The sequence below is a fragment of the Protomyctophum parallelum genome (assembly GCF_964188405.1).
Source record: "Protomyctophum parallelum genome assembly, chromosome: 3".
Lineage (NCBI taxonomy): Eukaryota > Metazoa > Chordata > Actinopteri > Myctophiformes > Myctophidae > Protomyctophum > Protomyctophum parallelum.
The window spans coordinates 43,395,490-43,412,543 of NC_139698.1; the positions used below are offsets into that span (position 1 = coordinate 43,395,490).

Below are 17,054 nucleotides of genomic sequence, written 5' to 3' on the forward strand. Positions count from 1 at the left end.
GGACACTGATGAATTGGCGCCAGTTGCTGAAGGCATATTAGGGCAAAGGGTGGTGTGGGAGGGGTTTAAGGGTGTGAGGGTTGGGGGCGGGGGTGACAAGGAGCAGCAGGGGATGGGAAGTCCAAAGAGACGGGTGGTTTGGGGAGGGGGTATCCAGAGGAAGGTGTAGCATGAGCAGTTGTCATTTCTACCCACTGATCGCAGGATGGCACATGTGTTGCTTTGAGTTGGAAACCACCCGATCAAGGATTACAAGCTTTTGTGATCTCTGAATTGGAATATCCTGCATTTGGATTTTTCTTCTTTGAGTAATTGGGAATCCAAGAAGCCTGGAGTCCTCTGTTTGCTTCAGAACAGTTTAATTGACCTGGTCTTTAAATTTGGACGGTAAGGGCAATTATTTCAAACTTTGGGTTCATGAGTCAGTTTACAGTACTGTGACATAATGCGCTTGTAGTAATTTGTAATAATGTGCGTGGGTTAAATCCCTAAATCATCAGAAAATGTGTACTGTTGAAGTGTGACCATTCATGTTGCTTAGCAGGGCTAAAGTAAAAAAATAAATCCATGATTTTGGTGAAAGTACAGTACAAGACTGCAATCCCAAATGATGTCTTGTTAAAGAGTTCCTTGCTGTGCTTTGGACAGTTTCCGATCGGTCTGCTGGTGCCTATGAGGGCTTTACGAGGTAGATAGCGAGGAGTGTGCAGTGACTTGCTGTTTGGCCTGCACCTCGTCAACCATGGATCTGACACCTCGCCTCACTCTGAAATCTGCTAATGGATTGCGGGAGCAAAGGTGGCTCTTGTGGTAGTACAGGTATATCCTCTGTAATAGCCATCGCAACATAAACAAATGGCTCTCCTAAACTACCGATCTGTCAAAGACGGTTAGAGAGCACTTTCTAAGTTAAGAATACGTTTGTTTGCTCAGAGGGGAGCAAAACTAAATGTTTAGATCAGTTGTTCTCAACCTGTGGATCGGGATGTTTAAAAAGAAATTGGGGGGGTCCCCAGATGACAGCGAAGTGACAATTTAAAGACCCCTTTAATACCTTGACTGAAAGAAAGAAAGAAAGAAAGAATTAATCAAAAGTAATCAACAAACTAAAAACTGGTCAAACATTTGCCAAATTATACTATATTATAATATATTGTAAACATGTTTGTTGATGCTAGATCATCTATTTTTACAATATTTGTGTCAAACAAAATGTAATGCATACATTCCAAGTGCTTCTAGGGTGGGGGTCCCCAGTTCAAATATGATTATTTGATTGCGGCCTGAAAAGGTTGAGATCCACTGGTTTAGATCAGACGTTTTTGGCTGGGGACTCCTGGAAATGCTTTTTCCATGTCTCGCGACCCACGCCCCGCCCCCCTCCACACCCCCAATACAAATTGGCCGCTACAATAGCGAACATAGATCATAAATTAATACTGAAACCAGATCATTAAGGAAAGTTTATGCATGCACTATGTGTACTATGTAAACTCTTAATTTCCAGCCATTCAGTAAAATTGTTTTTGGGGGACCCCCCAAAATAGTTTGGCGACCCACCGGGGGGTCGCGACCCACGGGTTGAGAACCCCTGGTTTAGATGATGGTGAATCTGTTTTTCATGGTACGTAATTTGCTTACCGTGTAATAATTTCACAAATACTCCCCCCTTTACCATGAGCAAGTAGCAACAGAATGTCTACCTCGTGACCTTACTCATTTAAAAGCCATTCAAAGGGACATGGCAAGGACTCGTGTTTCTTTGAACAGCTGCTCTATTGCCGGCTGTTTGAAGGGAGTCTTCATGAGAAGACTGACCTAGCTTGATCACTTTAGATGTGGCTACTTTGAAAGTGCTGTCCCTCAGCCAAAGAGCGTCACAGTTCCCATTTAACCCACAGACTTGAAAGCGAGGGCTAATGTGCTCCAGGTTGTGACACTCTCTCGAGGCAGGGAAAGAGAAGAAAGTGGCATTGCGTACATGCACACGCAACACAATCACATTTTTTGTATTTGCAGAGTACATTCAGGTTTCTCACATGTACGCACATTCCAACTTTTACTAATGGCAGTGTGGCACCTGGAAAACCAGCAAAATGGTTTTCCAGGTGAACATTCTGAAAAGGGCATGTATCTCAACACCGAACAAAAACATTCCAACAACTGACCTTCATTGGTAAAAAATAAATAAACATGGATACCATTCCATGATATATTTAGGTACAAGACGGCTATCTTGATCTTGCTTGTCTGCCTCTTTTGTAAAGGCTTTCATTGATGGGAACGTGTTCGACTGGTGATGATGCTCAGCGTTGTACACACGCAGATTCAGTCACACGCCCCCTCTCTCTTCAAATGTCACATTGATGTCCTCATTGTTTTATCCAGAGGGCATCTCTCTCTCTCTCTTTGTCTTTCTTTCTCTCTTTCTCTCTTTCGTTCCTTCTCTCTCTCTCTCTCTCTCTCTCTCTCTCTCTCTCTCTCTCTCTCTCTCTCTCTCTCTCTCTCTCTCTCTCTCTCTCTCTCTCTCTTTCCTTCTCTCTTTCCTACCTAGCACTAGGCCAAATGGAACAAAAAATGATAGTCTCTCATTTTATGGGTTTCTTCTCAGAAATACTGAGAGTAAACAACAGCAATCAATTTTGCACATAACCAAAACAAAAAGGACAACACTTACACACACACACAACACGCATGGCTACTTTGTATGCACGCACACAAGCACACCCACACACTTCTTTTGTGGTTTTCTGACTTTTGTCCCGTCCATTGATTTCACTGAGCTGGGTAATTCCTGTTGTGTAATACATTCTTCCAATGTGAGTGCATTTGATTTCTGTAATCCAAGTAGGACAAGTTTGACCATGGCGCCAGCACAATGGTGCACAACAAAATAATAGCCTACTCAATATTGTGCATCTTCCTTCTTTTTGTTTAATCTAATTATCCAATAGCCACAGAGTCGCACCTTCCAGGGTTGGGTGTGTCCTGTTTGGGCTGGTGTCACTGATGTAACCTGACAGGTCAAACCACATAGTCCACTCCTGTGACGCTATGACAGGGGCAAGCTTCATGTCAACAAGTATTGCGTCGACTGCCAGCCACAGTTCTTTCTGGTCCACAAGTTTTCAGTTTAAGAAAGACGTGAAGGACAAAAGGGACCTTTGCCACGTGCGTGAGTGTGCGCTATGTCCTTCTGTGAGTTTTTCCTTTTTTCTTTCCTTCTTTCTTTCTTTCTTTCTTTCTTTCTTTCTTTCTTTCTTTCTTTCTTTGTTTGCTGTTTGTGTGCAATAAGCTATGAGTGTGAACATTAGATCTGTGACAGTGTCCTGTGTTATATACTGTTTGAGCTTATGTCTTTTTTTTGTCTTTTCTTTGGGTGCAGATGTGTGTGTTTATTTGTTTTTTTGTGTGATTGACAGTGTGTGTGTGTGTGTGTGTGTGTGTGTGTGTGTGTGTGTGTGTGTGTGTGTGTGTGTGTGTGTGTGTGTGTGTGTGTGTGTGTGTGTGCGCACGCGGGTAGACTGCAGTATTGACAGGGCCTGGCAGTGGGGGCGTGATTCACGAGCTGAGAGGCACGGATCTCCTTACTGCCCCTCCCAATCCTCCAGTTCCCCCAGCCCCCTCCGCTTAGAATTGCTGCACTTGCACTGCATTGGCTATCCTGAGTCCCCAAGACCTCTCCAAAGACCCACCCATGATTAGTTAAGAGGTCGTGGTGGTGGTGGAGGGGGGCTTCATATTCCACTGGCAGAGCTGGCACAATTTCACAGTCATAATTCAAGCTCCAGACGCAGGGCCAGCTCCCCTCTGTTCACCCATTGTCCCCTCATAAATTGCAAGCACTCCCGAGTTCAACTTCCTCTTGTACCTGTCAATCCCCTTGAGGCAGGTCTCTCCGAAGACATGTTTTTTTGAATGAGTGAGCAGATTGTCACCAGGCAGAGCTGTGCAGGATGGTTGCCCAGGAGCATGAGGCAACAGGCTTTAAATATCCCACAGCTGGTGCTGGCAGAACCCCCCCAAGGTTGGGGCACAAATGCAATCGAGTCCCTCCGGGTCAGATGAGGGAATTCAGTTGCTCAGCTTGAACCCCCATTTGTGTCTCTTGTCTGTTATGGTGACGGGCTAACTTGTCATATTGTTACTCCTTCTCCTTCTAGTCTTACTGTCTTACTTATTGTTAGTTTATTTCCTGAAGTAGTTGTCAGTCCATCCTCCTGAGCAGTGGTGGAAAGTAACTAAGTACATTTACTTAAGTACTGTTAAGTACAACTTTTATGTATTTGTACTTTTTACAATTTCCAGTACTTTTACTTCTAATCTACTACATCTCAGATCCAAATATTGTACTTTTTACTCTACTACATTTATGTGAAAACTTACTAGTTACTTTGTAGATTGTGATTATTATTACAAAACATACACTAACCACATACATTTCGGCCATTTGTAAATTAGCCGATCTACAAGCTTACAATGCATCGTGATGCAACGCATTGTGAGCTTGTAGATCTGCTATGTTCAAAAGATTTTGTACAATTGATAACGTGAAATGGGACATTCTGCATAATGAGTACTTTTACTTTTGGTACTTTCACTCAAATATATTTTGAATTCTGGACCTTTACTTTGTTGAGTATTTTTATGTTTGATACTTTTACTTAAGTAAAATATTTGAGTAGTTCTTCCACCACTGCTTGTCGGTCCATCCTCCTGAGTATGTCTTATTGAGAGAGGCACATAGGCGAGGTACTAGAAAGTATGTCTTATTGAGAGAGTCACATAGGCGAGGTACTACTAAGTACGTCTTATTGAGAGAGGCACATAGGCGAGGTACTAGAAAGTACGTCTTATTGAGAGAGGCACATAGGCGAGGTACTAGAAAGTACGTCTTATTGAGAGAGGCACATAGGCGAGGTACTAAAAAGTATGTCTTATTGAGAGAGGCACATAGGCGAGGTACTAGAAAGTACGTCTTATTGAGAGAGGCACATAGGCGAGGTACTAAAAAGTATGTCTTATTGAGAGAGGCACATAGGCGAGGTACTAGAAAGTACGTCTTATTGAGAGAGGCACATAGGCGAGGTACTAAAAAGTATGTCTTATTGAGAGAGGCACATAGGCGAGGTACTAGAAAGTACGTCTTATTGAGAGAGGCACATAGGCGAGGTACTAAAAAGTATGTCTTATTGAGAGAGGCACATAGGCGAGGTACTAGAAAGTACGTCTTATTGAGAGAGGCACATAGGCGAGGTACTAAAAAGTATGTCTTATTGAGAGAGTCACATAGGCGAGGTACTAGAAAGTACGTCTTATTGAGAGAGTCACATAGGCGAGGTACTAGAAAGTACGTCTTATTGAGAGAGTCACATAGGCGAGGTACTAGAAAGTACGTCTTATTGAGAGTCACATAGGCGAGGTACTAGAAAGTACGTCTTATTGAGAGTCACATAGGCGAGGTACTAGAAAGCCGGTAGAAGGTACTGGCAACATTTGCCAGGTGACACTACACTGCTGTCACTAGTCACTGTCTTTCTCGCTATACAGGTGGCTCAGAAAATCCATTCATTGATCGTTATGCATGGTGCAACTTTACCCAGCTACCTTTTATTTGGTTTTATCTGATTCCCTTATCACATGTTGGTTGTATGGAAAGTGCGTGACAGTGCCATTTATTATCTGGTGTTTTGTCCATCACTTGAGTCCCCCCTCCCCCCCATCCCATCCCTCCCTGATTCTGATGACCGCTGAGATGCTGAATATTGTCATCGTATTGATCTGCCTGAACCTTAAACTGAGGGACAGATCTGTCATCTTGATAGCCTGCTTCAGAGGCCATGACACCAGTGTCTAGATGGAGACTGGTGGTCCTACATGAAACCTGAAGCCCCCAGGAGATCTGGAGGTGACTTGTGTAAGATCAGCCATGTCTGCCAATAACGTCTGCCAGCATACAGAAGATAATGTTACAGATACTGAGGTTGTAAATGTACCCCGCTCCCCAAAGAAACATACATAACATAAATATAGGTAATTTACTTCGCACACATCGACACCTACCGGTAATTTGGTTGGGAAGATTAACATTGCAACATACACTGTTTAGTGGACACATTTATCAATAGCACTTTTACAGCCCAATTAATATATGCTTGCCTGTAGCATTTTCAGCATCGACTGAATAACCCTTAAAATATTAGTGGCACACTTTACCCTTTGCGCCATACCGGAGAAGGTTAATGAGTGTTTGTGTAAGTACAGTGTGGACTGTTATGGATTGTGCAGTGGGGTTTTCTATGGAGCTGGCTGTGGTCAGCTCTGGCAGGCACTGGTGCTGAGTGGGAGAGGTGATGGATTTCTCAGCAGTGCTCTGGCCTGGCTCCAGCAGCCAACAACCCCCCACCAACCTCCACCGTCAACCGTTATCTCCCTGCTCCAGGCTGCTATACTGCCACTTATACATTGGGACAGTAAGGCTGGACATGCAGGAGGACACACACACACACACACACACACACACACACACACACACACACACACACACACACACACACACACACACACACACAGTACAGAGAGAGAGAGAGAGAGAGAGAGAGGGCAGGACACGATACAGACCATTATATTGAATTTTGTATATTATTGGCTGATATTTTCATTTCATAGATGTACACTAAACTAAATATGTGTCCAACTCCATTATACAATATCTGTTCAAGACTGTGGGGTTAAGAGCCATTACAAATCAGATTTTCATGCCCCGTAGTGCTATCTGACACAATATTCATATACTGGCCATGCTTCATGACCACACACTCAATTGAGGCACATTTTATTGTAACATGTAATTTGAAAAGAATCCTTAAAGTGTTAATAATGTATCCATGTGCATAAACTAATAATATGAATTTGACAGTGTATATGCTTGTGTGGCATGTGAGTAGTTTATTTTCTTTATGTCGTGACTCAGTCAGGCCCTCGGTGCCCCTCCACTGCAGGCTGTGGCACATTTGACCAGTGGGAGGATGGTTGCTGGCTCATGCAGTGCAGAGTACCACCTTACAGCTTGTGGCTTTCCACCCACATAGCCTGAATAGGAGTTTGAGGCTCTGAAATGCTTAACAGGCCCAGCAACAGATGTGGCGGATAACGATACTGACCAACATTTTCTAACTGTTCTTTTGTGGATTTAATCTTTGTCGGGGGCTGCTCCAGGGCTGTGACCTAGAATGCCCTCTTTGATGCTTAGCTGTCATATTTTTACAACGATAGCATTATTTTCCACCATGTAATATAATAATACACTTTATTTATTATATCACCTTTCTAAAACAGGGCTTACAGAGTGCTTTACAAAATAAAACGGTATGAGATAATAAAAACAGAGCAAGGAATTAAAAATATATATATATATATTTTTTTTAATGTAAGGATCACTAAAGAAAATTAGGGGGGCTTTTTAGGGGTGACTAATAACTTAAGAAATGTAATGTATTACCCTATGAATTATTCTAATTATGGTTATTGTTATTTTCATCCTGTTTTTTCTTCCCCTAGACATAATTGTTTGTACACATATCAGTACTAGATCAATATCAACAAAGGACAGGCAAAATTATAAATATCACATCTTCTCTTCAAAGAATGTTTTGCTCTCTAGAGAAATCTGGTGGATTTATCCTTGAATATTAGCCTATAATGTAGGGCAGACTAACAAACAAAATTTATTCTATGATATCTCTCAGAAACATTCAGATTTCCTTCCCAAAATGGGGTAAAGAATCTAAATATTCAGATGTGTGAAATTACCTGGATCATCTGTACAATATCAGTACAAAATGTACAATCTCAGATCATACAGTCTCAGTACTAATTTTCTTTTCTTTTTTGGAGATAGGCATTTGTTTCATGTAACTGCAAAATAGACAAATATTGTACTGAACTGTTTTATACTGTTTTTGGTTGTCGTATGCTAGATTCCTATACCTGCAGTTCATATCCATTGGTGTACCTCAGGGTTATCCAGGCTTGCTGTAAAATCTGTAATTAGCCTGTTTGTCTTGTCCAGAGCTTCTCTGTCACTCTTCCTTGCTCAGTGAGGCAGCAGACACACTCCAGACCCCCTGCCTTCCATGTGAGAGTAGATCCTCTGTCTCACATCAGACATGGGAAGTGAGCTCCAGCAACATGAAGGGTAAAAGGTCGAGACTTGACCACCCCAAGCAGATAAAGCTGCCTTTTCATGTGCAATCAGCCCACAGCCTAAATACAAATCACACCAAAGTGCTGCCTTGTTTGAACTGCAGACCAATGCTTACAAGAAACTGGAACAGTTGGCTGTTAACGAGTGCTACTGAGTGGTTATGTGCACACACAACTTGTACTAGTAAAACATTTTGATACAGCTGTATTTCCAGTGGTGGAAAAAGTACAAAAATATTTTACTTAAGTAGAAGTACTGATTCTCTACTTGAAAATTACTTAAGTAAAAGTACAAAGTACCTATTGAGAAAGTTACTTAAGTAAAAGTACAAAAGTACCTCAAATTAAATGTACTTAAGTACAAAAAGTACCCGGTGTAAAATGTACTTAAGTATAAAAGTAAAAATTACAAAGTACAAGTACAAAGTACAAGTAAAAAGTACAACATGCTTTTCAAAATGCCTACAAAGAAATGAAGTCCAACAGTGGCTTTATTTCAACACTCGTCTTGAAACTGGCCAATGGCATTTAATGTTTGTGTTGGGATAAACACTAGAAACTGTCCATTCATTATCAATGGCATTTAATGTTTGTGTTAGGATAAACACTAGAAACTGACCATCCATTATCAATGGCATTTAATGTTTGTGTTGGTATAAACACTAGAAACTGACCATTCATTATCAATGGCATTTAATGTTTGTGTTGGGATAAACACTAGAAACTGACCATTCATTATCAATGGCATTTAATGTTTGTGTTGGGATAACACTAGAAACTGACCATTCATTATCAATGGCATTTAATGTTTGTGTTGGGATAAACACTAGAAACTGACCATTCATTATCAATGGCATTTAATGTTTGTGTTGGGATAAACACTAGAAACTGACCATTCATTATCAATGGCATTTAATGTTTGTGTTGGGATAAACACTAGAAACTGACCATTCATTATCAATGGCATTTAATGTTTGTGTTAGGATAAACACTAGAAACTGACCATCCATTATCAATGGCATTTAATGTTTGTGTTGGTATAAACACTAGAAACTGACCATTCATTATCAATGGCATTTAATGTTTGTGTTGGGATAAACACTAGAAACTGACCATTCATTATCAATGGCATTTAATGTTTGTGTTGGGATAAACACTAGAAACTGACCATTCATTATCAATGGCATTTAATGTTTGTGTTGGGATAAACACTAGAAACTGACCATTCATTATCAATGGCATTTAATGTTTGTGTTGGGATAAACACTAGAAACTGACCATTCATTATCAATGGCATTTAATGTTTGTGTTAGGACAATGTTTGTGTTTACTATCATTACAAACATTACAAACAACTCAGGTTGCAAGCAGCTCACACAAAAATATATTTCAGATGGGGGTAGACAGTCATTTAGGGGAGAATGGGGAGAGCCATTGCAATTTGCAAAACAGACATTATAATTGCGTGAATTCACACATTATAATTAGTCCTTAACTATTTAAGCCCCACCCACTCCACTCTGTGAGGGCAAACTGTCTCCCATTGAGATGCATGTAAATGATTTCTCCATAAAAAATAATCGGTCATTTCAGTAGCAAGAGCTTGAAAATGTCTTCTAAATCTAGTCAAAAAAGCCTACAGTAGGCTATAGGCCTATGCACAAATGTGGATTACATTATTGGGGAGAAAGTTAAAACCGATATCAACTTTAACAACCATCCCGTTTGACAGACGTTTACATGCAATGCACTAGGCCTACAGTGATTATTATTGCAATCACCTGGATCGGTGAGTGTAACGTTCCTGAAGTTAAGCTGTGTATGTGACGAAAACAGAACTGCAATAACCAGCAGATGCAGCGCACGTCTCTCACACACACACACACACACACACACAGCGCGGCTCGCTGTAATTTATTCACAGCACCAGAGAGAGAGACCGAGAGAGATAGACGGGCGCTTCTGCCCAGCTTTTTCACCGGACCGCACCAACATGCTTCTGCGTGAGTATTAAAAGGATAGAGACTGAACTGGCGCGAAGCTCCGCCCCTCCGCTATTCATGTCAGTGGAAGTTTCTCAGTGGCGTTTTGAAGCAGCCCCTTGATGTGAACGAATGAGTGAGGCGATCAAGCGAGCCCCGCATATTTCTCATATTTTGCGCGGAAATGTGTAGCGAGTAACGAAAGGTGTCCAATTTTAATGTAGCGGATTAAAAGTACGATTTTTTACTTGTAAATGTAACGAAGTAAAAGTAAAAATACAGCAAAATAAAAATAGTAAATAAAAGTACAAATTCTCAAAACGTGTACTTAAGTACAGTAACGAAGTAATTGTACTTCGTTATTTTCCACCACTGTGTATTTCATGAATATTGAAGCCATTGTGATCTCCTCTCATGGGCAAAATAGTCCTTGTACAATCAGAGGTCATCCTTGCAGTTCTTTTATCAAGGTTTCTACAAAACAATTATGACACCCAAAACTAACGACCTCCCCGCTGTCCTTTCTGTGTATAATTCATGTAGAAAACTCATCATCCGGGCTAAACAAATTGCATTCACTCGAAGCAAGTGTGCACTAGAGCTGTCACAAGCTCACGACAAGCTGGTGCTGTGAGCTTGTTGGTCTGCTATTTCCACTATATTTTGAAAATGTTTAAAAATGTATGCACATTTTTCACATTGAAACGATTATGACATAATTCTAATATAATAATTGTGACAGGCCTAGCGTGCACACAGCAGCGAAAAAGGAAAACAACTCTCTTTTATGGCACAAGTGCATTGTACATTCTTTGTTTCACTAGAATGAACGTAAATTGTGGGCGTTAATATTTCTATTGATCTCCCAGGTATGGGGAATGCAAGCAATGTGGTAGAGTTGGTTGGTATGGTGTCTGCACCCAAGGCTTTCCAGATGCTCTGGTTCTATTGCAGTGACTCTGCACCCACTGTCATGTGGCTGTGTGTGTGTGTGTGGCTGTGTGTGTGTGTGTGTGTGTGTGTGTGTGTGTGTGTGTGTGTGTGTGTGTGTGTGTGTGTGTGTGTGTGTGTGTGTGTGAGTGTGTGTCTACACACAGTCTGGATGTATATATAGAGAGCTATTTTTAAGGCTGAACCACAAATAGTAGTAGTGGGGTTTATAAACGGGCCTTTGCTTCTGTTGCCATTCCTCGGTTGCTGCCGTCTGTTTGTTCATTCATGAGTTTGCATGTATATGCACAGACACTCTGAGGGCCTTTTCCTTTGCCCTTTCCCTTTTTTAAATTTAAATTCCTAGTGTATCCTTTCTGTGTTTTTATTAAGAGATCCTTGCATATATCACAACCCCACCCCTTATTTCATGGTTAGTTAAATATACCATCTTGAATTAGCCTATCTTTCGCAGTGTCACATATCATTTAGCAAATGCACTGGAGTTTAACTAACAGCGCATAATGTTAATTGTTATTACCGGACCTAATACCCGATCTGATATCCAATGTGAATATCATATTATTGGGGGCTCACCCGGCCCAAGCAGGCTAATCATGGGCCACGGGGTTGGGTACAGGGTGCTCTGCACTCCACTCTGCTCTGCCTTCGATTTGGGAACCACATGCGGCATGTCAGTCGGGCCAGGCCGGGCAGCCAGTTGCCGTGGGCAACTGGCGGATCAGTGATGTGGCGGTGATGCCTCTAATGAAGCTGACACAGCACAGCCTCCCTCCATACAGGCCCCCGGGGGTCTCCTGCTCCGTAGTGTGCGGCACAATTCAGCCCCCACTCTTCTCACACACACACACACACACACACACACACACACACACACACACACACACACACACACAGGTAACACTAACCCCCCAAACTATGTATCTTTTCCACTAATTTGATGGTGCAGAACTCTTCTTGAAAGGGTTAAGGCTAAGACGATGTTGATAGAAACCAAAGTGGGTCACGTTAGACAAACAATGCCTCTTTCCCCTTCTCTGAGCGTATGAGTCTGATGAATCACTCTCCTCTGTTTTCCAGGAGTTCCAGCAGAAGTCAAGGAAGGCGGGGGTTAGAGGAACCAAGTTCAGCCGGAGAGTGGATAAGCTACAAAGGACCATGGTCTGAAAAGGGCACTGCACATCAACCCCATTATTTCTGTCCTCCGCCTCCCTTTTTTTATTTTAGTCTACGGGGGTAAGAGAGCCTCCAGCCCAGCTGCTTCAGACAGGTGGAGCAGAGAGGAAGAGAAGCCTCGACACGGACCCCAAGACACCAACAAAAGTCAGCGCCTACTTGGCACCAACCAGAGCAGCCACCTCAGAGCCCTCTCAGGACAGCTGTGACCTCTGACCTCACCACGCCCCCTTCCATTGCCCCTCCCACCGCCACACCGGAACCATGGGGAGGAAAAAGATTCAAATTCAGCGGATCACCGATGAACGCAACAGACAGGTTGGACTGTGTGTTTGTGTCTGTCTGTGTTTGTGTGTGTGTGTGTGTGTGTGTATGTGTGTGTGAGACCCTCAGGTGAATAATATTCCCACAAGGATGTGTGCTGTTTGTTACGGTTTGCATGTCCCATGCAACGTCACATGACTTGATGTTGAGCGATCCAAAGTGTCACAGCGGAACAATGGTATTATGTTTTATGGAGATCGTGTGACTCTGCATGGGATTCTCAGTCGTGTTTCAGTGAAAACACAGAAAGTGTGAAATTCTTTAAAAAAATGCTCCGGTTACATCACAGCATTGTTGCACAGGATGAAAGGGTAAACGATCCATCTAAAATGATTCAACTGGTAAATGGGCTTTGCTCCATTGAGCAGATTGAGTAATGGATTTGAAGTGCCTGCCTCCCAAAAGAGAGAGAGACAGACAGACAGACAGACAGACAGACAGACAGACAGGCAGACAGGCAGACAGGCAGGCAGGCAGGCAGGCAGGCAGGCAGGCAGGCAGGCAGACAGACAGACAGACAGACAGACAGACAGACAGCAGAGCATATTGTGCACTATTAGCTTTTGCACATAACCACCAAGATATTACAACCGTTGAGAGAGAGAGAGAGAGTGAGGAGGGGCTGCAAGTTAAGACACTAGTAGACCCAAGGGCCTGAAATTAATCCTCATTTTTTTCCCTCATAAATCTTAAAAGGTTTCATTTCCATACAGGAGACAAAAATATGCCCCCAGGGTTTCAAGCAGTATGGTGGTGCGTTATTCAGCAGTGCACAATCAGGCTGGGAACATGAAACGATCTCTGATGGGAGACAATTCTGTTTAATGGAGCTCGCACTGGTATCAGGTGGCAAGAGTATTTGTCAATGGCGGCTGAGGTAATGTTCTGTCTAGTTTATACCACCATACTTCCAGGATCAAATGCTACCTTTTGACCAGGGTCATGCTTTTCCAACATAGCAGTGAGTTTATTTATATTTTTTATGCTCTATCATTCCATTCACAGTGATTTGAGCCAGTGTTTGTGCAAATGCATTATTATAATGTGTTAAACATTTGCATTTGACGTGTTTGTTTTGTCTTTTAGATACACCTTTTAATGCAACTGTAGAATGAGCCCAAATTCATAGTATGGAGTTACAAGATTTTGCTGTTTATATGATAGAGAAGGGAAGAAGGGTCAAAAAGGGAGAATATTTGTCACGTGCTTCCTGTTTTGTTGTTGTGTTGTTGAGCTTTCCAAACAGCTTCTGTGTACTTGAAGTAGTCTGTCACTTGTGTCTGAGTTGACTCTAAGGCTGTTTATAAGCAGGTAAGCACTAAATAAATTCAGATTGGAGGAAGACCCAATACAAATATTCAGTTGAAGGGTTGTAGCTGTTATAGCATTCAAAGCAACCAAAGGTATGGCTCCCCCATATCTTGCAAGTATGATTGAACCCTACAAACCCTCCCGCGCACTCAGCCAACGCAGCCAACGCAGGGAAGCTGGAAGTACCCTCACTAAAAACGCCGGGACAACGCTCCACATGTCCCAAACTCTTCTCCCTTCTGGCTCCAAAACTGTGGAATGCACTTCCCATTGCAGTCAGAACTGCAGCATCACTCCCAATCTTCCGCCGTAGTCTGAAAACCCACCTTTTCAGACTCCATCATGGCCCATAGCACTTACCCTACCCCCTTAGATAGCATTTCTGTAGACTTAGATAGCATTTGATACAGACTTATAGCATGTTATGTAGACAGCACTATAATTGCATTGTAATGGCCAGGGGGAGGTAGTTTAGAGACCAGGATTACTGCATGTTTTTTGTGAGGGTACCTACCCTAGGGGGCACGGGGAAAACATCGTTGGCAATGTTTTGATGCCAAGATCACTTTACTATAGCCAGGTCCACACTGCCCCGACGATCGGCTGTCGCCAGTCGCGAGACTATCCACAGGAGACTTCCCGACGAGAAGCTCCCGTCGCTTGCCGTCCCTATCGCCTTATCGATGCGTCCGAACCCGTTGATGAAGAACCGAACATGTCCAGTCGGTTGCCGATGTCGGGAGCGGCGCTATCCATGTTGTAGTGATCAGGGGGGTAAATGCTCCACTGTAGAGTGAACTTCTAGTCTGCTCGTCATGTTTCAGGGCTGACTACAGGTGTAGTGTGTGAACTAGATACCATATTCTCAATATCAACTCTCAATTAATATATATATGTAATACCAATCAATCAATTCCAGTCTCCAAATCAACTCCAAAGCAAGACTAGCGAAAATAACGCTATCTTTGTTTGTTTTGGTGAGAAGCGCTGTTGCCAGATTCTGTGAGTGAAACAAGCGACCAGGTCTATGAAAACAAATCCAAAAGAAGCAACCAGTTTCACTACTAGAGCCCTATTACATCAGCTATTTTTTTAATGAATCATGAAAACAAGCCCAAATAAGCAACTACACTTCAGAAATAAGCCCAAACTATAAAGCAATGGACAACTATGAATATTAAGCTATGTTACAGGACAACTAGCCCAAAGTCGCTTATAATAAGACCTGGCAACACTGCAAACCAGCGCTTTCTGCAATTTGCATGGTGGAAAATAATCTTTCGCCTGCAGACTGTCTTTGTGCAGATAAAAAATGCTAGTCTGTTGTAATGTGAGAGTTTTAAGTAGTCTTTGACTGGTCTGGAGTCACCTTAACACTTCTCAGCACAATGAAGAAAAGTAAGAATCAGTAAAAACGTCAATATAGATATATACATACATTTAACATAAAAACATAAAACACAATTAACCAAACGCAACAATCTTGTGCAAGCTATTCAAAAAGGTGTCATGTTATTATATAACAGATTACACTTTTCTATTTGATATTTGTGTTCATTTCATTTTCTTTTTAAATCACAGTGTTGGAGAAAATATATATTTTTTTAATCTGGGGTATTCAAACTTTGACTAGCTTTTATAAGCTAATGATTCAATGAATTTGATATTGATGACAAACAAAACAATTGCACATTATCATCTGAATAGTTAATTTAACTCAACGTGTAATTTTTTTAATATTTTACTGTGTATGACAAATTAGGTCAATACCGAATGACACAGATGTGGTACAAAACAGCATTGTGGTTCCCGATGGTTTGGGTCACATGACCGACCGCACGCACGCATGCACGCAAGCACACGCACGCACGCACACGCAACTGTGACCGGCTCACTGCCTATAAACCAATCATCTCTCAGATCATCAGACACTGGCCTCATAACTGTACCTGGAATAAAACCTACATTTGGTGAAGGTGCATAGTCACTGGTCCTCTCTGGAACAAACTAACTGATGACCTGAGTGACATCTGCGTCCTCTATAAGCTGGTTTAAGAGGCCGGGTCCACAGAGAACGCCTTTTGAGCTGAGGAGCACTCTGGATATGTCCATAGCGCTCACACACAGCGTGATGCCGGCATTGTTCCAACATGAACCATTGAGGCGCTCAGTGCTCAAACATTGTCATCTGCTTTATTAGCACAAATTGTTTAACTAAGACAACGTAAACAAGGGCTTCTCATGACTGTGTTAATCATACTATAATTCTAACAATGTCTGTCTGTCTGTCTGTCTGTCTGTCTGTCTGTCTGTCTGTCTGTCTGTCTGTCTGTCTGTCTGTCTGTCTGTCTGTCTGTCTGTCTGTGTGTCAGAGCCGTAGTGTCAGAGCCGTAGCTCCTCATTGCCTGCACCAATCGCTCCCTTTTTTTGATTTGACACATTAATGATTATTTATGAATTTATTAGTGAATTAAAAACGCACAAGGGGGGGCAAATATCTCACAACGGGTAAGGGCTAGTGTTAACAATTCAACTTCGGGTCGTAAATTACCGCGTTGTCAGACACAGCCAAGAGGATTAAAAGAGCAGCGCTCCTCTCCAAAAGTTGAACTGTTTCCAGCTTGAAACGCTTCTCCAAAAATGCTGGGCGCCGGGAACGCTGAATCACGATGCTTGGACACTGGGAAGAGGAGCGCAGCAGCGCAACTTTAGAAATGCATGGCAGACTGCCGCTGCAAAGTGCCAACTGAGAAAATGTGTTGACCTTTTCAACCGAATGGTTGACCTAATGGTCTTGGAAGTGTCGTAGAAATTTGGTCTCTAATGCAAAAGACCCAGGTTTGAAACTGGGGTAGGGCATAAAGTTGCAGATTGCAGCTTCCTAGACTGTTGGTATTAGTCTTCGTGTGTGCGTGCGTGCGTGCGTGTGTTCACTGTAGGTAGAGTGGGGGGGAATATGTGGATGCATGGGTTTTATAAATGTAAGTGGGTACTTTATGTTGTACGTTATGTATACACAGTATCTGTATATGTCCTTGTTTGTCTGTCATTTGAAGCTCTGAGTTTACTGTGTCTGAAATGGGCTATATAAATTTGACTTGTCCT

The 17,054-nt window shown here is 42.3% G+C and overlaps 1 protein-coding gene across 15 annotated transcripts in view; it reads left to right on the top strand.

Moving 5' to 3' along the window:
• Positions 1-17,054, top strand: part of mef2d (myocyte enhancer factor 2d) — a 76,962-nt gene that overhangs the window by 19,564 nt on the left and 40,344 nt on the right. For 12 of the 15 annotated variants that reach the window (XM_083761769.1, XM_083761781.1, XM_083761779.1 and 9 more), the window contains exons 1-2: positions 163-387; positions 12,219-12,632. In XM_083761769.1, the coding sequence (XP_083617895.1) occupies positions 12,579-12,632 (54 nt within the window). In that variant the 5' untranslated portion in view covers positions 163-387; positions 12,219-12,578. Of the gene's footprint in view, positions 1-162; positions 388-3,082; positions 3,176-12,218; positions 12,633-17,054 lie in introns of those variants that run through there. The other 3 variants (XM_083761777.1, XM_083761778.1, XM_083761776.1) reach the window with 3 other exon arrangements.